This window comes from Furipterus horrens, unplaced genomic scaffold, assembly GCF_987537825.1.
Source record: "Furipterus horrens unplaced genomic scaffold, mFurHor1.1.pri manual_scaffold_13, whole genome shotgun sequence".
Taxonomy (NCBI): domain Eukaryota; kingdom Metazoa; phylum Chordata; class Mammalia; order Chiroptera; family Furipteridae; genus Furipterus; species Furipterus horrens.
Window position 1 is genome coordinate 40433422 of NW_028327183.1, and position 22361 is coordinate 40455782.

The following is a 22361-nucleotide window of genomic DNA, read 5'->3' on the forward strand; positions in this document are numbered from 1 at the left end:
AGTCTGGTTTAAGAACAATAAGCTAGTCTGTCACTCGTTATTTAAAATTTGCTGGGGAAGAATTTGCTTCCGATACTTGCAAACTGTTCTGTCTGGAGACAGAGAAATAAGTAAAAGTGACCAGAGACCAAGAAGAAAAACACATGAGGCTGGATGATACAAATGTCCATACCCCCCATTTTTAACCCACCACACAATTTTTTAAGTACCCCAACACAGTATTTGTTGAGCCCCCTATGGATTTTGCTTATGTCTATAAAACAGCCACATGAACAGTGAAAAAAAAATAAAACATTTGCTAGGAATAAGAAAATTCAGAGTGCAAACAGGCAACCTCCAGAATCACAGCAATTTAAATAAGCCCCATGAATACAGCATCTTCGAGAACCCACGCCAGCTCCAGGCAGCAGGTGTTAACTGTTCAGCATTCCTGAGGCCCCTGCCCAGGTTCACGTAGGGAGCAAGTGGCCAGGCTGGGATTCCAAGGCAGAGCCCGGACCGCCCTCTGTGCTGCTCGTCTGAGTCTCCATTTCCACGTACACCAAACAGCACCACGCTGACCCCTGACCAGCGCGGGTGGGAGGGGCGCCGACCCCCTGCATCGTTGAATATCCACATATTAACTTTTAACTCCTCGAAAACTTAACTACTAATAACCTATTCTTGACTGGAGACCTTACCAATAACATAGTCAATTAAATCCTATTCTGTTTGCTGTATTATATACTATATTCTTACAATAAAGTAAACCAGAGAAAATAAAATATTAAGAAAACCATAAAGAAGAGAAAATACAGTTACAGTGTTTACTGAAAAAAAACCCATGTATACATGGACCTATGCAGTTCCAATCTACGTTGTTCTAGGGTCAACCATACTTCTAAAACCCACCTGTCCAACAGCACACATCCTGATTTAACGGGGCAGTGCTTTTTTGTAACATCATATAAAATAATAGTGTGTCTTCAGGTGACGGCGTCTTAAATTTGAGGAAACGTGGCAATGGTACTGAGCTCACTGAGCGCTGTGAGATTGACGGTGCACATTCTGCAGCCGAGAGAAAGAATGAGGCAGATCTATTTGCAGACTCAGAGTGACTGAGACATCTTCAGTGCAAAAGGGAAGGTGTGCAACGAAGCACAGTATCACGCTAATAGAGTTAGAAACAAAAGGGATTTATGCACACACACTCACATAAGCACAAACACCTCCAAACATGATGGTCTTGATACAGGGCCCTCGCTGCCTCTGGGGAGAGGACTGGGACTGAGGGGCAAAAAATAGTCTAAGCCGCTGTCTTATAACAACAAATACACCCAGAGCTCTAACCCCTCCTCCTGCATTACAGACAGGAAGTGCACCAAGGCCCAGTGCACAGCCAGAGGGGCTGCGTCGGTGCCCAGTGAACCCCTATGCAGAGCAACACTGGCTTCTTCTCGCCCTGGTCTAATGCCTCAGGCAGGCATTTCTCAACTTGTTTTACCTTGTGCCCTCTTTGGAACCAATTACAATATAAATCTCTGTGCCTACATTAATATTTCTGTATTTTGCCCTTGCTGGTGTGGCTCAGTGGATTGAGCGCCAACCTGCAAACCAAATGGTGGCCAGTTCGATTACCAGTCAGGGCACATGCCTGGGTTGCAGGCCAGGTCCCCAGCTAGGGGTGCGAGAGGCAACCACACAGTGATGTTTTTCTCCCTCTCTTTCTTTCTCCCTTCCTCACTCTTTAAAAATACATAAAGTCTTTTTTAAAAAGTATTTAAAGACTTATTTTTGTATTTCTAAAAATGGAGGTGGGGCACATATGATTTACTTTATCAAATCATAATTGTCCTCTTAGAAATTTAAAACTGCTAAACTGCTGACTTTGGGTGTAAGACTATGAATTTAAAAAACTACCAATCTCCTAAGAGATATGCTGATATATTAAAAAGAAAAAAACATGTATATGTCTCACATACAGAGATTGTCACACGAAGAACAGCAAGTTGCGGACTAAGATGCCTAGTGTGCTCTCGTCGTAGTTCACAAGGGAGAACACGGGCAGCCCCCCAACAGTAGGCTGAATAAAGAAACGATGGTGCTCACACCGTGGGAGCTGTGGAAGCAACTCCGGGAGGCTCCTCTGGAGCAAACTCTCTGGGACACGGAGTTTCTGATCAGGAGTAAGGGCTCTGGGACCACACCAGCTGGAACTCAGATGGCACCTCTGCCACCTGGGCAAGCTCACCCCTCTCAGTATGCCACTCTCCATGGTAGGCTGGGGACGCTGTGACCCTGGCAAGCTGATTTGTGCAAAGCAGTGCACACATAGAAAGTGCTCGATTCAAGGAAGATGTTCAGAACACCGGGTGGGGCCTGGGCATATCCTGTCTACCTTGACTCAGGTGCCAGCCCCACAGGGATCTGGGTGGGGGTAACTGGGCTCTCCCACTGCCTGACAAGCCCCCAATCCTGTTCCAACTGGACTGATGTCGCAAGGCTGCAGCACTCAGAATTCAGAGAAAAAGCAAGGGCCTCAGTCCAGGACACTCCTTAAGGGTTTGCAACATGGTGTCTGGGACAGAGGGGAGCTCCCACCCAGAGCTGGGGCTGATGTGCCTTCCGTGCCTCAAAAGGGAGCCCCCAGGGGAACCAATCTCCTTCCCCCCATGAGATACAACGAGAAAAATAACAGCCCCGCAGAGACCACCTCATTCCGCCTCCGTAAGCGCAGTGGAGGAGGAGTGGGCATGCTTCTGATGTGGAAACTGAGGTGCACACTCACCTGTGGAGGCCACACAGCCAGGCCGCGGTACAGCCACCCAGCTCCTGGCACCCCACCACCATTCCCTGATGGAAGCCACAGCTTCTTCTCAGCTGAGGCCCCGAGGGATGAAGCAGGGTGCTCTCCAAAGGGCTCAGGGAGGGAGAAGCACCATGCCACAGAGCCCAGGAGCTGAGCAAAGGAAAGCCGCCCCTTGGGAGTTGACCTTTTCGAGGCAGAGCACCTCACTAAACGGCAACACAAATACCCTTCACCTGCACAGGGGCACTCTATTGCTTTAATTCACGGTCTTACACCAAAGTCAGGTGAAGTAACCCCATGAGTCCTCCTGATAACACTGTGAAGCCAGTAGCTATTTATTGCCTTTGATAAACAAGGAGACTGAGACAGAGAGGCTAACGTGTGCCCAGTTACATGGCAGCAGGCAGAGAGGCCCAGGGGTCCAGGGGCCCCTACCACCCCCAAACCATTTCTCCCCTCAGGGGAACTTTCAGGAGCCTTCTTATCCTTTGCCTGGGCTCTGAGGCCAGGAAGGCACATTTGGCGGAGCCATGTTCCCTCAGGCAGCACCACGCCAAGTATGGCACCGGCTTGGGAGCCAGGAGCTGGGGCCTGGGGCTCTGCTCTGCTCTGCTCTGCAAACGGCTCTGAGGGGCCCTGAGGGGCCTTACTTCCCCAGCCTCTATCTGCCTCCCACATCCCCTGGGCATCGCCCAGTGGGTGAATGCACAGACTGGAGCTGGGTGGCCTGGCATGAACCTTAGTTCTGTCGCTCCTGGAGGCAACACTGGACAGGTGATTTAACCTTCTTGTGTCTCAGCTGGCTGCCATGTAGGGCAGGGACCAGAGGGTAGTGGAGGGCTGAAATGCAACACCAGATATAAAGCACTTAGGGCAGTGCTTGGCATGGAGTGAGCACCTCAAGGGGTGGCTGTGAGAATTCACCCCACCCGCCAGCCAGCAGGATTTTCTGGGTACCATCTGCGCACCTGGCCTGGTTCTGGGCACTCAGAAGCTGCAGGAGGAAACAAGCCCCATGGAGCTGCTAGCCTAATGGAGAAGATAAGTGTGTAAAGTTTCCAAGGCAGGGACTGGACTGGGAAGCCCCTTCTCGGAGGGTGGTCTGGGAAGGCCTCTCCAAGGAGGTGTCATGTAAGTCAGGTCTTGACAGATATCCCTGGAACAGACTACCCCCAGCGCCCAGAATAGCTGTAAAATGAAATGGAGGGAAGGAGGCAGCCATGCAAAGTGCTGGGAGGGAAAGGAACCAGGTGGCGAAGAGCACAGCAAAGGCCCCGAGCGGGAGGGAGCCTGGTTGTCTTCAGAAGGCCCAGCTGGTGGACTGGAGCTGAACCCAACAGAAAGAGGGGAATGGAGGAGATGAGGGCAGGAGGGAGGACAGGCCCAGACCAGAGGACTGCATGGCCCACTGTGTTAGGGATTGACATCTTCACGTCATGGGAAGTCTGAAGGGTTTAGGCAGGGGCGACGGGACCGATTTCTGTTTTAAGTCAGCAGCTGCTGTGCGGGCAGTGAGAGGAAGCATGAGGAGGCTACAGCAGCGCTCTGGGAAGGAGGTGCTGGTGACAGAGGAGCTGGAAGAGAGAAAAGGTGCTAACAAGCAGGATTCCACGGGGCGCCTGGGCAGTGCTTTCACATTTACTTCCTCCTTTGTTCTGCATGACAGTCACGGACCTGAGCCCCACTGAGAAAGTGGCACAGCACCGGTCTGACTCCAGATCCTGGGCCGCATCCCCGAGACACCCTGCTGAGCAGGACTAAACACACCCCAGAGGGAAGCCCAGGAAACCAGAGGTGGCAGGGCTGTCCTCGGCACAGCTTCAGGAGTAATAGCTGGCTGCGGCTCTGATGGCGGATGGGGAACTTCTCTCCCTAACCAGGGCCATCCTCTGATCCAGAGGGGTGTTTATAGCCGGGGGCATCTGAGCTCCTACTCCATTTACAGATACGAATTCTCAGATGGCTGAGTTGGTTGATCCAGACCCAGCCATGCCTGGTGGGGAAAACCCAAGCCCTTCAGATATTTCTTTTATTCTCTAACTCCCTGTGCCTCCATTTCACTACCATTATCCTTGTTTAACAGGTGGGGAACTACCTCCTAGAAATGTCATGAGAATAAAATGAGCTAATATACGTAAAAATCTTAGAACAGGGTCTGGCCAACAGAGAATTAGTTTTATTCTTTTGTTTTTTAAAAATATTTTTAAAAATTTATTTTTAGAGAGGGGGAAAAGGGAAAAAGAAAGGGAGAGAAACAATGTGAGAGAAACATGGATTGGTTGCCTCTTGCATGCCCCCAGCTGGGGACCTGGCCCACAACCCAGGCATGTGCCCTGTCTGGGAATTGAACCGGCAACCTTTCGGTCCGCAGGCCGGTGCTCAATCCACTGAGCCACACCAGCCAGGGCTAGTTATTCTTTTATTCATTCAACAAACATTCACTGAACATCTATTTATGTTCGCAGCACATATAAATAGAAAATGTGGCCCAGGTCAGGTAGCACAGTTGGTTAGAGCATTGTCCTGATAAGCCAAGGTTGCAAGTTCAATCCCAGGTCAGAGCACATACAATAATCTAAGTAGAACAACAAGTTGATGCCTCTCTCTATCTCAAATTAATAAATAAAATTCTTTTTAAAAAAATAAAGAGTATGTCACACCTGGTAGACAGATGCTATGAAGAAAAATAAAGCAGGATAAGGATAACAAGGGACACGGGGGCAGGACAGAACACTCTGAAAAGTGACATTTGAGCAGAGACCTCATGAAGTTAAGGAGAGAAAGAACAATAGTATCTGAGAGAAAAAGATACTAAGCAAAGGGAACAGCAAATGCAAAGGTCCTGACGTAGAAAGTGTGTCTGGTATGTTTAAGGAAGAGCACGGAGACCAGTGAAGCTAAAGTGAGGAGAGGAGGCCAAGACTATGTAGGACTTTGTAGAATATGACACTGACTTCACAGTTCACTCCAAGTGGGACTAAAAGCCACTCAGAGTTCTAAGCAGAGAAATTACATTATAAGATTACATTAAAAAGATCACACTAATGGAATACACTATTAAGTATACCTGCCAAGACTAGGGGTCTGCAAACTTCTGTAAATGACCAAACAGTAAAATATTTCAGGCCTTGCCAGCCACATGGTCTCTCTATTACAACTACTCAACTCTGCCACAGTCGGGAAAAAGCAGCCATGGCTTGGTTGTGTTCCAATAAAACTTTATTTACAAAGCAGGAAGCTGGGCTGTAGTTTGCCAACTCTGCTCCAGACCTAATTCCTGGTTTACAGGAAATGTATGCACAGAAGACCAAAGTAAACAGAGCCAAAAGGCAGTAATATGACATGTAGATAGTGTGGAATATTGTATAAGACAACTAGTCTGGCTTATCAAAAAAAAAAAAAAAAATCAATGTCATGGGGAGGTGGGGGGAGACAAAAGACCGATCTAGATTAAAATAGGCCAAAGAGACAACATGTACCTTGAATAGATGCTAATTTGCAAAACAACATTTTGAGAAAAACTGGGGAAATTCAAGTATGGCACAGCTATGGAGAGTCTGTCACTGAATATATATTATCAAGAATCACTCAAATGTGATAATGGTACCATGATTCTATAGGAGAAAGTCCTTATTCCTAGGAGATGCCAGTCTTAAGAAAGGGACTCTCCCCCACCCCTGAAGGGCATGGTATCTTACTAAAATGGAAATCAGAGTGGGTTTCTCGCCTAAGAAAACACTTTGCTGCCTCCCCACAGGTCCTTTTCCAGGCTTGCACACTGCGTGCCAGCCACTGCTGAATCAAGGGCTTCCTGTTTGCCATCTCCCTGAACCTTTTAGAAACCCTGTGACAAACCCCGACTGATTCACCGCCTGCCAAGCCCTGTGGGGATCTCCATCTGGAGTCCAGGCCCTGGCTGAGCTCACCAGCTTCAAGGTTCTTCACTTCTCCCCTTTCAAGACCTCTGGCCCTTGATTCTTTAGTGACGCAAAACTCTCTATGGTCCCCGGAATGATGAGCTGTCTTACCTCCAGACCTCTGTACACGCTTCTCCCTCCTTCCTAGCTCTATGGCCAACTCCTTCCTACCTGTGCTTCAAAACTCAGCCCAACACCCAGGTCCTATGCATCTATTTGTCTTAATTGGCTTTTACTGGCAGTGACACCTCAGCTGGCCTGAGATGGTAATTCTGTTCCCCTTGGTGGGGCGAGTATGTTTTTAGCCTTGGAAAGGTACACAACAATAATCACAATACAGACTGTGGTGGCACATCCTGTGACATTGTTTGTGTATGCTCTAGAAATGCACCATCCAAGAGGGTAGCCACTAGCCATATGGAGCTATTCACATTTAAATTAAATAAATAAAATAACAAGAATCCCACTGCTCAGTTGCACTAATCACACTTCAAATGCTCAACAGGCATTCTCTCGGGCGCTGCAAGTACAGAACATTTCTATCATGGCAGAAAATTCTCTTGGATGGCACTGTTTCAGGGTTCTCCAGAGGGTCAGCTGATCTCACCCCATAGACAAACTGAAGGAGTATTTCTCCAAGAGAGGGCCAAAGGGACAAAGTGAGGAAACGATATTTGCCACTCATTGCAAAGGGCTAAGCTTCCTAATATAGGGAGAGCTTTCAGAAATAAATAAGAAAAAAGACTACCCAGTAGAAAAATAGGCAAAGGATATGAACAGACAGTTCAGAAAGAGAAATTCACATGGCCCTTGAACATATGAAAGGAACACAAACTCACCCACAGAGGAAAGGCTGATGAAAGCCACCCTGATGTGCCATTTCCCACTGATCAGATCAGTAAAACTCCAAATGTTTGAAAACACAAAAGTTGTGTGAACACTCTCAGACATGGCCTAATAGACACACTTCTCAACGTTACAAATACATGTTCCCTGTAACCCAGCAAGCCTCCGCCCAGGATTCCATTTGGCAAATGTACCTGCACACGTGTCAATGAGACAAACACCGGCACTGCACTGCGGCCCTGCTCGTAACAAGCCACGGCTGCAAACAGCCCCAGTCACCATCCATGAAGAACTGCTCTACAAATTTGGGAACATACAGGCACAGCTGTTTTTTAAAAAAAAGCACAGCAGCAGCAGCAGCTACCTATAGACTGAAACAAGATTCTCTGTGATGAACTAAGTAAAAAGGCAAGTTCAGAACAGTTTGTATGCAACACTACCTTCAGTGTAAAAAGAAACAGAGGGGAGTAGGACATGAAAGGCTCTACCCAATGAGCCGGAAGAAGCTATGAGAAGGCACAGAAGAGGAGCAGTTAACTCGGGGGTGGGGGTCGGGCAGAAGGGAGAGGGAAGCTGTCACTAGACACCTTCCTTATACTGTCTGATTTTTGAATTAGGTAAACCTGTATCACATCCTCCAATTATTACATTAATCTTTTTAAAATCAAGTCGCTGGACGGCTAGCCTCAAAGTCAGTGGAGATGCTCATTAACAGTGCATCTCCCCAGATCTCCAGATTATCATAGGTTCTGATGTGGCCCCGAGATCCATCTTGTTAACAAGCTCTGCCTGTGATTCCAATGCACCTTCCAGTACTCACACTGTAGGGGGTCTGCAGACTGAGAACCCCTGCCCCTCACAGCTCTAGCTGGAGAGACCCCCACAACCAGAAGGGCTGGGACAGAAAAGTGCAAAGTAGGGGCTCAGGGTAATCTGTCCATCTGCACCTCCTCCCCTCCCTAGGCCCAGCCACTCTCAAAAGGGAGCCACACAGAGGCTCAGACTCGCCTCTCATCTGGAGAATCTACATGGAAGGTCCTCTCGATGACTGTGGTCCACTGCAGGCAGCGTATGACAAACGTGTTGGGCCGCGGTCTCTCAGTCTTCATCAGCTGGCATTCTGTAGACAGAGGAAGAACAGAGACAGGATGGTAAGGGGACAGCCCTGCTGGCCTGGAGACCATATCCCCCAAGCCACCTCCTATGTGCCGACCCCATGCCAGATGGCGCTGGGGATGCTTTAGTGACATATTGTAGATGGCCTGGACTTGCCCCCATGGGACTCATGATTCAGGGTGTATTTGTGGGTGGGGGACAGATCACTAGACAGTAACAGCTCGGTGGGCAGGACTGTGATGGGGGCAACCCAGAGGCACCTCCTGAAGGGAGGGGCATCTCCACACTGAGCCCTGAAGGAAGGGGGCATGTGATCAGTCAGACAGAAGGGGGCATCGTGTATAGAGCCCAGAGGTGCCAAAGGGCCCAGCACACCTAGGAAATGGCAAATTCTGCTCCAGGTGTAAGGAGCAGCAAAGCGAGACAGGCTGGAGAGGCGGGCAGGGCTCAGGGGCACAGTAAGGGGTCTGGGCCGCGGGGAGCTACCAAAGGCTTAAACAGAGAAGGGTGTGGACAGATTCAGACAGAGGCCTCTGGCTGCTGACAGCCCAGGGAGGAGGCAGGGGCTGCACCAGAGTGGACCCACAGGGAGGGGAAGAAAAGGCAGGTAGACAGGCCAGAAGGGAGGCCGAGAGAGGCACCTAGAATGAGGCTGAGGCCTGTAGCCTGAGGACAAGGAGGCAGTAGGGCATTCCCCAAAATGGAGACAGAGAGTGGGAGGTTGGGGGTGAGAAGGGGAAACTAGATGGCCAGTTTGAGACATGGTGGGTATGAGGAACCTAGAAGACACCCAGGGAGAAATGTAGAGGAAGCCACTCAAGACAGGCTGGCAGTTCAGGACTGGGAACAGCCGTGTCAGTGACCAGCACACAGGGAAAGCAACCAGGACAGGTTTTAAGCAGGACAGAGAGGGGACCAGGGCTGGGTTCCAGAGAGAGTGGGTAGGGGTAAGACTAGGCAAGAAGCTGAAGCAGGGAACTAGGTGGGAGAGAATGATGGTCTGGGCTAAGGAGCAGCAGTGGAGATGGGGGTGTCTTTGAAATGTTCTTAGGAGGTGGGACACTGAGGACTGGTGACTGATCAGGTCAGCAGGGAAGTAAGGAAGCAGGGGGCAGAACTGTGCTTCTGCAATATCCAGGCAAGGGCTTTGGGCCTGCCAAGCTTTCACTGGCCAGGGTCCAGCTGGAGGGCACCACTTCAGACAGCACAGAGGATGTGAGGTTAGCCTTGCAATCAGCTGAGAGGGAGGCCACGCTGCCTCTCGTTTAGAGGGACAGAGAGGCAGGCTGTTAGCAGAGCGCAGAGGCACCTGACACCAGCTGGAACCCCAGGGCCTGGCCAGCAGCACCCAGGACCACAGAGGCAACACTGCCTGGGACCAGACACGGGGAAATGCCTGACTTCTCCCTGCTCCCCGCTTTACCTCACCCAACTAACAAGAGGTGGAGCAGGAGAAGGGTGGGAGCCAGGGCAAACAGACCCTGGTCAGGCCCACAGCCCAAGCACAGCCACTGTCCCCAAGGCCTGCCAGTAGTTCTCTGAGTACCTAAACTCTGGCCCACCCACCCCAAAATGTACCTGCAACAGAGAAGTTGTTTAGAGGGGGCAGGGTCTGGTCAGGGGCCTCAGGCCGCTCCTTATAGCCAATGAAGGAGCCATCACTCTTCAGCAGGAAGTACCGGGGCCTCCAGGTCTTGATGTATTCACCTGAACCAAGGCAGGGGGAGGAAGAGAGGTCAGGGCAGACAGCCCAGTGTAACAGTGCCTCACCAGGGGCAGCTGGGTGGGCAGGAGAGTGCCTCTCCAAGAGAAACCCTTGAGGCAGCCCCTGTAGACGAAAGCTGGCGCCAGCCTGGGCCCAGTGATTCAGAGGTCATGCCTGGCAGGAAGGCGCCTGCTGCAGTGCCCCAGGGCACCAGCTGCCTCAGCGAGTGGCCAGCAGCAAGCCATCCTTGCCAGCACGTGGCCCAGTCCCAAGAGAGAGGCCCAGGCTTTCAAACACACATGCCCTGTGGCCCTGTAAGGCCAAATCCCATGGGCTGGTATTCACCAGTACAGCCGTGCAGGTGGATCAAATGTCAAAACACTGTGCCAGGCCGGGTAGAAATGTTGCTGCGCCCTCCAAGTGTCCCTTGACCCCATCTATTTGTTCTAACCACGAATAACCAAGCACTCTGTATGCGTATGCACACACACATACATACACACTTATAAGATCCACTCCTCACAGGGCTGCTGAGGAAAATGAGATGGGCTACAAAATAGGTGAAAGAACTCAAGAGGTACAGACTTGCAGTTACAAAACAATTAAGTCGTGGGGGTGTAAAGTATAGCATAGGAAACACAATCAATAATATTGCAGAAACTTTGTAAAGTGACAGACAGTTAACTAGACTTATCATGGTGATCATTTCATAATGTATATAAGTATCAAATCACTGATGTACACCTGAAACTAACAGGGTATTGTATGTCAATTATATGTCAATAAAATAAATTAAAAACTTTTAATAAAAATAAAATGCTATTTAAGTTCTCAAAAACATAAAGATGATAAAACAAAAACATAAATGTCCCTAGCAACATTATTCATAATAGTAAAAAGTAAAAACCCAAAAGTCCATCAGCTAATGAATGGATAAACAAAACATGGCATATCCACATAATATAATACTATTTGATTATAAAAAGAAGGTATGGATACATGCTATAACATGGATGAACCATAACTTATGGTAAGTAAAGGAACCACAAATTAGATGATTCTACTTATATAAAATGTCCAAACTAGGCAGATCTGTAGACATGAACAGCAGGGCGTGACATTAGAGAGCAGGCAGGAGAGTGGTAGTGAAATGTGTTAAAGCTGATTATGCTGGTGAAGTAAAACTCAGAATACTAAAACCCACTGAACTGTACACTTTATTATTTTTAAAATTATTTTTAGAGAGAGGGGAAAGGAGGGAGAAAGAGAGGGGAGAAACTGTTAAAATATATAAGATCATAACCATAAAGCACCCAGGTTACAGCCCAGCACACCACAGGGACTCACTAAATGCTATCATCAGCTCACTGTGCAAACAGTATGCCAAAGGCCACTGTAAAAAACACTTAGCAAACTAGGAATAGGAGGGAATTTCCTCCACATGATAAAAGAGCATCTATGAAAAACCCACAGCTAATATCATAATCAATGATGAAGAACTGAAAGCTTCCCCTAAGATCAGAAACAAGACAAAGACGTCCAGTACCGTGTCTAATAGCAGTGGTGAAAGTGGACATTTTAGTCAGAGAAAAAGATAAAAGGCATCCGATGTGAAAGGATAAGTACAACTATCTTTATTTGCAAATAACATGATTCTATATATAGAAAATCACAGAGAATCCACAAAACAATTACTAGAGTTGATAAAACAAATTTAGCAAAAGAACAGGCTAATCAGTTGTATTTCTATACACCAGCAGTGAACAATCCAAAAATGAAATTAAGAAGACAATTCTGCTTACAATAACATAAGGAGGTGAAAGATTTATACAATAAAAACTACAAAACACTGCTAAAAGAAATTAAAGACCAAAATAATGCAATGACATTCTGTGTTCACAGATTGGAAGACTTGATATATTTAAGATGACAATAACACCCAACGTGATCTACAGGTTCAACACACCCCCTATCAAAATTCCAAGAGCTTTTTTTTTTTTCTTTCAGAAATGGAAAAGCCAATCCTCAAATTTACAGGGAATTCAAATTCACATGACAAGGGGTCCCAAACAGCCAAAACAACATTAAAAAAGAAGAACAAAGGAAAAGGACTCACACTTCCTAATTTCATTACAAAGCTACAGTAACTGAATCAGTGTGATATAAGGATTGACATATAAAGCAAAGGAACAGAACTATCAAAAAAAAAAAAAAAAAAAAAAGATCAACTAATTCTCAACAGGAATGTCAAGACTATCCCATGGGGAAAGACTGGTCTCTTCAACAAATGGTTGCTGGGACAACTGAATAAAAATTCTCCTCAGGTTAGGATAATAAATAAGTAAATAACTTTTGTGCAAAGAACGGTAGAAGAAAAATAGCCCTGGCTGGTGTGGCTCAGTAGACTGAGTGTCGGCCTGAGAACCAAAAGGTCACCAGTTCAATTCTCAGTCAGGGCACATGTCAGGGTTGCGGGCCAGGTCGCCAGTTGGGGGCATTTGAGGGGCAACCGATTGATATATCTCTCACATACTGATGTTTCTCTCCCTCTTTCTCTCTCCCTTGTCCTCTCTCTAAAAGTAAATAAATAACATCTAAATAAAATAAAATGACAACCAAAAATGGACAAAAATATTTGCAAATCCTATATCTGATAAGGATTTAGTATCCAGAATATATAAAGAACTCCTACAACTCAACAACAACAACAAAAAAAAACAGTCTGATTATAAAATAAGCAAAGAATTTGAATAGACAGTTCTCCAAAGAGATACAAAGGGGCAACAAGCACATGAAAAGATGCTCAACATCATTAGTCATTAGGGAAATGCAAATCAAAACCATAAGATACCACTTCACACTCACTAGGATGCCTGCAATTTAAAAGAAAAGAAAAAGAAGACTGTTAGTGAGGATGTGGAGAAATTGAAACCTTTGTGTATTACTAGTGGAAATGTAAAATGGTGCAGCCATATAGAAAAGTTTGGCACTTCCTCTAAAAGTTAAATATAGAATACACTGTGGATTACAAATATAGAATATATGCCCCAGCCCTGACTGGAGTGGCTCAGTGGGTTTAGCGTCATCCTGCAAAGCAAAAGGTCACCAGTTTGATTCCGTCAGGGCACGTGCCTGGGTTGCGGGCCTGATCTCCAGTTGGGCACATGCAAGAGGCAACCGATGGGTGTTTCTTTCCATCTCTTTCTCACTACCTTCCCCTCTCTAAATAAATGAATAAAATCTTTAAAAAAAAATTATATCCAATAAGACCCAATTTATATAATCTACATAAATATGGATTATAAATATAGAATATATGACCCATCAATTCCACTCCTAGGTATGTACCCAAAAGCACTGAAAACAAGTACTCAAATGCTTGTACACAAATGTTCATTGTAGCACTATTCACAATTGCGAAAAGGCATAAACAACCCACGTTTATCAACAGACATATGGGTAAACAAAATGTGGTCTAGTCATACAATGGAATATTATTTGGACATGAAAAGGATGAAGTACTGATCCATGCTACAACACAGATGAGCTTCAAAAACATTATGCTGAGTGAAAGAAGCCAGGCACAAAAGGCCATATATATGATTCACTTATATGAAATGTCCAGAATAAATACATCTACAAAGATAGAAACCAAACTGGTGGCTTCCGGGGGCAAAAGAAGCGGGTAATGGGGACTGCTTAGTGAGTACAGGATTTTCTTTTAGGGTGATGAAAATGTTTTGGAACTAGATAGAGGTAGCAGTTACACAACGCTGAATGTACTAAAGGCCACTGAATTGTACACTTTAAAATGGTTAATTTTGTGTTATATAAATTTCACCTCGATTTCAAAAAGCAATATAAAACTAGAAAAACTCACCTATGCTACTGGACGTTAAGGAGAGTTACTGCGTGGGAAGGGCGGGGGGCTTCTGGGGATTACCTTGTTCTACTTCTTGATCTGCACACTAGTTTTGGGGTGAGCTTATAATCCAGGCACTTACCAATGGCGTTTAATGCATCAGTAACAAGCAAAGAAACTTAAGAAACCTAGAAAGAAAAATATCCTCACAACAACTCCATCTTACAGATGAGGAAACTGAGGCACAGAGAAGTCCCATTACTTGCCTGAGGCTGCCATTTGTTGACCAAGAGAGCTAAGATGGAACCCAAGTTTGCTCTGTCCACACTCTTGACCACTACACCATCTGCCTCTAACCTGGCCTATGGGACCAGGCCTGGTGGGGCCTGGCAGAGGCTGTGTCAGAAAGGGGACCAGCACAGAGAAGGAGCCACTCCAGCAGTGGTGCTCTTACTCTGCCCATTCTTCGAACAGACCTTGCTGGGTGAAAGGCAGCATGTGGGCCAGGCCTCAGAAGCACTGGTTCAGAAGTCAGAGGATGCAGCACTGCAACCTCCTTGCTGGAACCTCCAGCAGCAAGTCAGTCTTCCTGCTGAACCTCAGTGTCCTGGTCTGTAAGACGCCTTCCTCATAGGGCAGCTATGAAAATGCAACTAAAGCCCTGGCCAGGTAGCTCGGTTGGTTGGAGCATCGCCCTGTACACCAAAAGGTTGTAGGTTCGATCCCCAGTCAGGGCACATGCCTCGGTTGTGGTTCGATCCGTAGTCAGGGAGCATACAGGAGACAACCAACTGATGTTTCTCACATCTATATCGGTATTTTTCTCCCTCTCTCTCTTTGTATCAGTAAACACATACTTGGATGAGGGTTAGAAAAAAAAAGAAAGAAAATGCTGATTCCTCAAAATCGGACTTGCCTACAGCACAGCTGTGCCTGGCACAGAGTAGGCACAAAGTAAACTGGGGCTGCTATTATTGTAACCACCAGGGGTGGGTGGGGTGGGATGGCACAGGTGCCAAAATAGCTGCAGCCACCAGGGGTCACCTTGCCTCGCCCACCTCTGCCAGCTACTACTCAGACCGGGCACTGGGAAGCCCAGGAGTGACACACTACGCATGTGTATGCTGCAAACCCAGGCAGGTATGTCCCAGCTAGGCTATCTCAGCAGCCCATCTGGCCCCTGGTAGCACAAATAAAGACACTGAAGGCGTGAGAGGGGCTGAGACCCATTTACTGCTATCAGAAGCCCTGGACCAGAGACAAACCCCCACCCCTACCACCTCCAGGGCTCCCACACCCCAGCCCAGAGAGCCACAGGCTTTGGGAAACTCAGGAGTCCAAGACCCTGGCCTGGCCTACTGACCACACTCGCACCGCTCTCACACACAATCCCAACCATTCATTCAACAGTCACTGAGCGCCTACTACATGCCAAGTACTTTTCTAAGCACTGGGGCCACTGCCGCAAACAAGCCGGATCAAATCCCTGCCCTCAAGGAGCTGATGACATCAGAGGCTTGGGTTGTTAACCCATTTTACAAATGTGAAACCAAGGCTCAGAGAGGTGACAGCTTGCTCACAGTCACACCAAGAGGAAGTGGCAGAGCCATGATTAGAACCTTGACATCTGCCAAGACTCAGAAAGCTCAATCAATAGCCCCACATAGTGCCCAATCTGGGGGGTAGACTGACATGTCTTGAATGACACCCCTGTCTTTAAGGGCAACAGAAACAGGTCTCGCTGCTCAGTCTGATGGGCCTGGGAAACTGCCTCTGTCCATCGTCACTGCTCTGTGCCTGCAGGCTGGGAGAGCACAGGATGGGTGGGCACTTCTCCCTGTTCCCGAGGGACCAGCCCCATCCGCATCCCTGCCCTCTTCAACCATGCCCATGCACTCCCCTCTCCGGACTCACAGGCTGAACCCTTTGCCCTCATGCTCTTGCCCCAGTTAGCCCTTGCCTTCTTCAGATCTTTATTCAAATGGCCCCCTCTCAGCCAGGCCCTCTCTGACCACCATGCTTATGACAGCTCCTCTGCCAACCTCCCAGCTCCTCCTCCTCACTTTGCTTGACTTTTCTCCACGGCACTTACCACCGCTGGACATACATGCCTATTCTGGTGCCACCTGCCCTCCCCATTAAATGTGAGACATCACCATGAAGATGGGGATTTTGCCTGTTTGGTTCACTGCTATAACCCCAGTGCCTAGATCAGTGCCTGGAATACAGTAACTGTTCAACAGATGTTTGCTGAGCCCTGGTCAGCGAGCTCAGTTGGTTAGAGCATCATCCCGGTATGCCAAGGTTATAGGTTTGATCCCCAGTCAGGGCACATACAAGAGTCAACCAATGAGCGCATAAATGGATGGAATGACAAATCAGTATTTCTCTCTATCCCCACCTTCCTCTCTCTCTAAAAATCAATTTAAAAAAAAAGAATCCATTCTAAAATAAACAAATAAATGTTTGCACAATGAACAGAAGTACACGGAGCGCAGCTTTCCACAGGCCTTACACCTCCCTCCCTGCAGGAAGGTCCACAGAAGCCAGGACAGCCTGCCTCCTTCCTCCTCAGCCTGAACAAGCTAACTCTCAGCACGTGCTTCTTCCCAGTTGCACACAGCAGCACAGACGGCAAATACCACAGTTCTGGGGACAGGCAGCCTGGGGTCTAGGGGTCTAGTCTCTTAGTCTCTTCCCTATAAAAGACACATTTCCCTGGCTTGGCTTCCCACCAGCATAACCAGATCAGGTCACACCATGGCTCACCACCTCCTGGGCTTCCGGTCACCTGGAGGGCTCCAGCCCAGGCTCTTCCATCATTGCTCCACTGTGTTACCTCCTCCTGCTCACCCTCACTCACTCCCTGCTCTAGCCACTCTCCCACCTTTGTCCTTGCTGTCACCCTGAACCAGTTACGTGTATGGCCCACTCCCTTGCCTTCTCTGAGCCTCCCTTCAGTGTCACCTCCTCAGAGCCACTGCCCCTGACCACCCCATCTCTCTCCAGCCCCTTCACCCTCAAAGTTCCTATTTTTCACAACAGTACTTTTCACCATATAACATCACGTCTGCTTATTTGTTTATTGTTTGTCCCCACTTCTGAACACAACATAGACTCCATGAGGGCACCACACTGTCCCCATAGCCTGGGACACCCTGCATACCACCCATACTCAGTGAGCATTTGCTGAATGAATGCTGAGTATCATCTCAGTGTATTACTCAATTAAATGACTTCCCTCCTCTGCACCTCAGTTTCTTTACCTATAAAATGGGGCTATGAACAAAATCACTAATGCAGAAGCGGAGCTCGAGCCTGCTCTTTGGGCTCATGCAGGGTGTCCAGGGAGGCCTGAGACTCGGCCCCACGTGGCGCCACAGCGCCCTGCCCAGACTACTGCTGAAGGAGCGCATGAAATGGGCTCGTAAGGAGCGACTGGCCTGGGGCAGGCAGGCAGGGCTGGGATGCGGACTCTGGGGGGCTGTGAAGACCCTGCAGCTCTGTATGTTGCAATCCCGTGGGCATAAGCAGCCCCTTACCACGCTTGTGAAGCCAGCCCTCTTTGATGACAGACACCTCGTTCATGGTGGCAGCGTGACACGCTGTCACCTAGCTCGGGACAGCTCAGGGCAGCAGGACATGCAGGAGGCACAGTGAACAGAGCACAATCTGCAAGACAAGAGAGTTCATCGGAGTTGGAGGGAGGTTCGGCCCCAGCCCTTTCCCTCGGGGCAGCCAAGCTCTGAGGCCCCTGCTCAGTTTGCTCCGTACACAGTAGAGCCAGTGAAGAGTAGGAGGGCCCTGCTCCCAGGGCCCAGTGTGGGGGGAAGATGCGGCTCTGTCCCCAGGGACCCCAATGTCAGGGGGTAAGAACACAACTTTACCCTCAGAGTCCTACTCTACGGGAGCAGAGCCCTCAGGTCTATGTGCAGGCCAGACCCCGTGCGCAACACCCAGGACACCCATGCCGAACAGCGGCAGCCCATCCATCCACCCTCACTCCAGCCTGGGAAGGTGGCAAGGGAGCTATGGCCCTGCCTCCGGCCTCACTCCCCTGCCACAACACTGAGGTAACCTGGGATGAATCAAGGCAGCCCTGGGCACCTGAGGGAGTGCTCAAAGCCACCAGCATCTGCCTGCCACCCCTCAACACACACACACACATTCAGTCACTCTCTCCTTTCCAAATCAGGGAGCTAACAACCTCCCATCGTTAGCAAACCATTCCCCAGCAACAGGCCACCCCATGTCACTCCCTCAGCTCAGGTCCCTCCTTGCCCCCACCAAATGACCGAGAAAAAACAGGTCTCAGGCGCTCCAGATCTTGGATAGGAAAGCAACCCACAGCGTAGACACACACTTGTCTGGGGCCCAGGAGCCAGTCCTGGGGTCTCGATCAAGGCCCCAGTCCCTTCCCCAAGACCTCTGCTTCTGTCTTCAGGGGCCAGCAGCTGATAGACTGACAGACGCCGAGGCTGCTGCTTCTGTCTCAGGTTCCCGGGAGGGTGGAGGGGAGAAGGGCGGGAGGCAGCCACCAGCTGGGCCCCTACCTGGAACCTGGACAGAAGCCACAGAGCCCAAGGCGCCTTTTGCCTTTCCTGGCCTGGGGTTATTTGCGGACAGCAGGTCAGGAGTTACTGTGGCTCCCAGAGAAGTGGCAGCTGGCCGTAGGGACACCCTGGGCATCAGCTTTCTCTCGTGCCCCAGGGGAGCTTGTGGGCCGGACACACTACTGCCTGGCATGTGACTGTGGCAGGCTGCCTGCCAGGCACAGGGAAGGAGGTAAGTGGGAGGAAGCGGGGGAAAGACAAGATGAACAGTGCCGGGGAAGTAAACAGCAGGATGAGAAATCACGTTCTGAACTCCAAGCTGCAAAGGCAAGGCCAAAAGCAGCAACAGGGGCTCCCCGCCCCAATAGGCATGACAAGCACCCCAAAAGGCTCACATTCCATGAACCCAACAGACAGGACTGCCAGACCTTCAATCCTAAATATCCCACCAGTCTGTGCTGCAATCGCTAATGTGACCAGTCTCTCCAGAGATCCAGCCCTCCCTGAGCCTGGCTCAGGTCCAACGCTGGCTTCTCCTAGCAGAGCCCTGCCCCACCTCCTCCCTGGACTCCTCCCCCCACCCCATCTGTCCCCATTCAGCACCTAGGGGGACCCTCAAACCCAACCCTGTCCTTCCCCTACTCAAAACCCTCCCGTGCCTTCCCACTGGCCTCAGAAAAGACAAGCTCCACGCTTGGGATTCAAGGCCCTTCAGGGCTTGGCCTCTGCTGGCCTGTACTCCACCGCCTCCCACCCCTGCTGGCCAGGGTGGTTCCCATTGCCCAGCTACCCAGCTTCCTGACCACCTCTCCCACCTGACCCCACCACCTCTCACTTCCCCTCCCCTCCCCTCCCCTCCCACCACAGCCTTCTCCCTAGGCTCCCAGCCTCTGCACTCAGCCCCTACACTCCATCTAAGTCTGGCCCTGACCCTTCCAGTGACCCAAGAAGCACCTAGAAAGCTCTCAGTAAAGGCTAATGATCATGGCAATGATTACACCTGGTACTACTCCCCCCAACCCCTCTTCCTCCCACCCCAGCTCTGCCCACTTCTATCACTTAGGCCCTTCCCTCTGGCCTCCGTCCCACATATTTTCATGAGTTCTCCCTCCTCCCTGAGGTTTCAGCTGAACCAATTCCTCCTCCGGAAAGCTTTCTTGACCTCAGAGACTTCACTGGGTACTCTGTGCACTTGCTCAGCCAATTCTCCCCACACCGATAAATGCTAACACAGTGGACCAGCACATCTGGGTGTCTGCTGAGTGTACAATGAATGAACCCAAGTCTCCCCAGCAGAGGCCTGGCCTGGGAGCAGACACAGCCACAGAAACACTCCCGAAGTCTAGTCATGCCACCCATTTTTTTTAGTGTGTCCTAAGCTCCAGACACTATCTTGGGAGCCAGAGACACAGCATCATGAGGACAGACCCTGCCTTCTTGAAGCTCACATTCCAGGAGAGGCAGACAAGGTACCAATGCACACACAACAATGCCAGGTGGTGAAGAGGCACTGAGAAGAAACATAAAGTGGGGGAAAAGGGTGGCAGGGAACGGAGCTATGTTAGCTGCATGCTGTGGGGGACTGTGGGCAGGGTGTGAGTCCTGACACACAGGGAAAAGAATTCCAGGTGGGTGAATAGCAAGTGCAAAAGCCCTGAGGCAGGAAGGAGCTTGGTAAGCGTTGGAAACTGCCAAGTGGCCCACATGGCTACAGGATCAGGAGCCAGGAGAGGTGGGTGGGAGAACATTTAGGGCCTGGCAGCTGTGGTGAGGACTTAGGGGATTCCTCCCCAACACAGGGGCCGACACTGCACTTTCCCAGGTAGGAGCTCAGTCAGGAATAGTTCCAAAGGGCTGGAATGGACCCGGAGTCCAAAGGAAGGGCAGATGTGAAAGGAAAGGACTGGGCCTGATGTCCCATCTCAGCTCTCCTCTGCCCTCGCCTCCCAGCCCAGTGACTTCACCTCAAGAAGCCTCTGTGATTCAGGGGCACTAAAGCACCCACTGTGTGCAGAAGTCCAACCTGCAGCCCGGAGCCCCAAAACACCTGAATACATGGCTGCCATGATCTGAAAGAGAGAAGTAAAGGCAGACAGATGTGACCTAGAGTGGCCAGGACTGGAGAGTCCAGGAGCCACTGCCAGCTGGGTGGCCTTGAGCAGGGTGCCAATGTCCCCATGGAGTCTCCCTTAAATGCTCCACCCCACCCCACCAGAGGGGCAGTGACCACACCTAGGGTAGGGCAGAAGCACAGAGGGAAAGACGGTTACCTTGGGTCCCCCAGCTAAGCAGTGGTGGAGGCGCTGGCCGCTGGCCGCTGCTCGGCACACCAGTCACTTTTTACATTCTCATTTCAGAGGCTAAGAAGCCAGCAGTAGCTTGGGCAAGGGCGGGGGGAAGAAATGGAAGATCCCCTGTGTCCTGTCTGGATCCTGCCCTGTCCTCCCACTGAGGGTGGTGCCTCAGCTGAGGTGTTTGTGACGCAGTCCTGTGGTGATGAAACACCAGGCACCTCAGCCAAGAGGATGGCCTGCTCCCTGGGGAGCTGCCGATGGAGGATGCCTAGGCAAGAGGACAGAGACCAGCCTCTGGAGGTCGGGTGCCATGCACAGTGACCTGCCCCGGCCGATGCCTGAAGGCAGCACACCCCACTGCAGGGAGCACTTGCATGGCCCCACCCCAACTCCCCCAATCACTGCTGCTCCCTAGGTTGTCCAGACTTGAGTCTGCTGAGGGCCTGGGCTGGAGCTGCAGCTGTCAGCTAGAAGTGAGCCATCTGAGAAGGTGAAAAGAACAAGGACAGGACAACCAAAGAACATACACAATCTCATTCATTAGAGGAAAATGCAAATTAAAACCACTCACCAGGATGGCTAAGTTTTTTTTTAGTGTATTTTATTGATTATGCTCTTAAGAGTTGTTCCTATTTATTTTCCCTTGGCTCCCCTCTGCCCAGTACCCCCTTCCCTCCAGCAATCCCACCCCCCCTTAGTTCATGTCCATCAGTCATGCATGTAAGTTCTTTGGCTTCACCCTTTCCTGTGTTATTCTTAACTTTGCCTGTCTGTTTTGTACCAACCAATTATGCTTCTTAGTCCCTGCACCATTTCCCCATTTCTCCCCATTTCAGCTGATAACCCTCCAAATGATCCCTATACCTATGCTTCTTATTCTGGTTGTTTTTTTGTTTTATTGTTGATAGTTGTGAGTTTGTTGTCATTTTAATGTTCACAGTTTTGATCCTCTTTTTAAGTAAGTCCCTATAACATTTCATATAATAATGGCTTAGTGATGATGAGCTCCTTTAGCTTTACCTTGTCTGGGAAACAATTTATTGGCCTTTCCATTCTAAATAATAGCTTTGCTGGATAGAGTAATCTTGGTTGTAGGTCCTTGCTTTTTATCGCTTTGAATACTTCTTGCCAGTCCCTTCTTGCCTGCAAAGTTTCTTCTGAGAAATCAGCTGATAGTCTTATGGGAGCCCTTTTGTAGGTAACTCTCTTCTTTTTCTCTTACTGCTTCTAAGATTCTCTCTTAATCTTCAACCTCTGACATTTTAATGATAATGTGTCTT

At 49.3% G+C, this 22361-nt stretch overlaps 1 protein-coding gene across 4 annotated transcripts in view; it reads right to left on the reverse strand.

Moving 5' to 3' along the window:
• The window catches only part of AKT2 (AKT serine/threonine kinase 2), a 46856-nt gene that overhangs the window by 8433 nt on the left and 16062 nt on the right, over positions 1 to 22361 (reverse strand). Inside the window, exons 1-4 of one of the 4 annotated variants that reach the window (XM_090260516.1) lie at positions 21058 to 21089; positions 17777 to 17906; positions 10246 to 10374; positions 8560 to 8671 (exon numbers count right to left, since the gene is read on the reverse strand). In XM_090260516.1, coding sequence (XP_090116642.1) covers positions 8560 to 8671; positions 10246 to 10374; positions 17777 to 17822 — 287 coding nt within the window. In that variant the 5' untranslated portion in view covers positions 17823 to 17906; positions 21058 to 21089. Of the gene's footprint in view, positions 1 to 8559; positions 8672 to 10245; positions 10375 to 17776; positions 17907 to 18582; positions 18720 to 21057; positions 21090 to 22361 lie in introns of those variants that run through there. The other 3 variants (XM_090260515.1, XM_090260517.1, XM_090260514.1) reach the window with 3 other exon arrangements.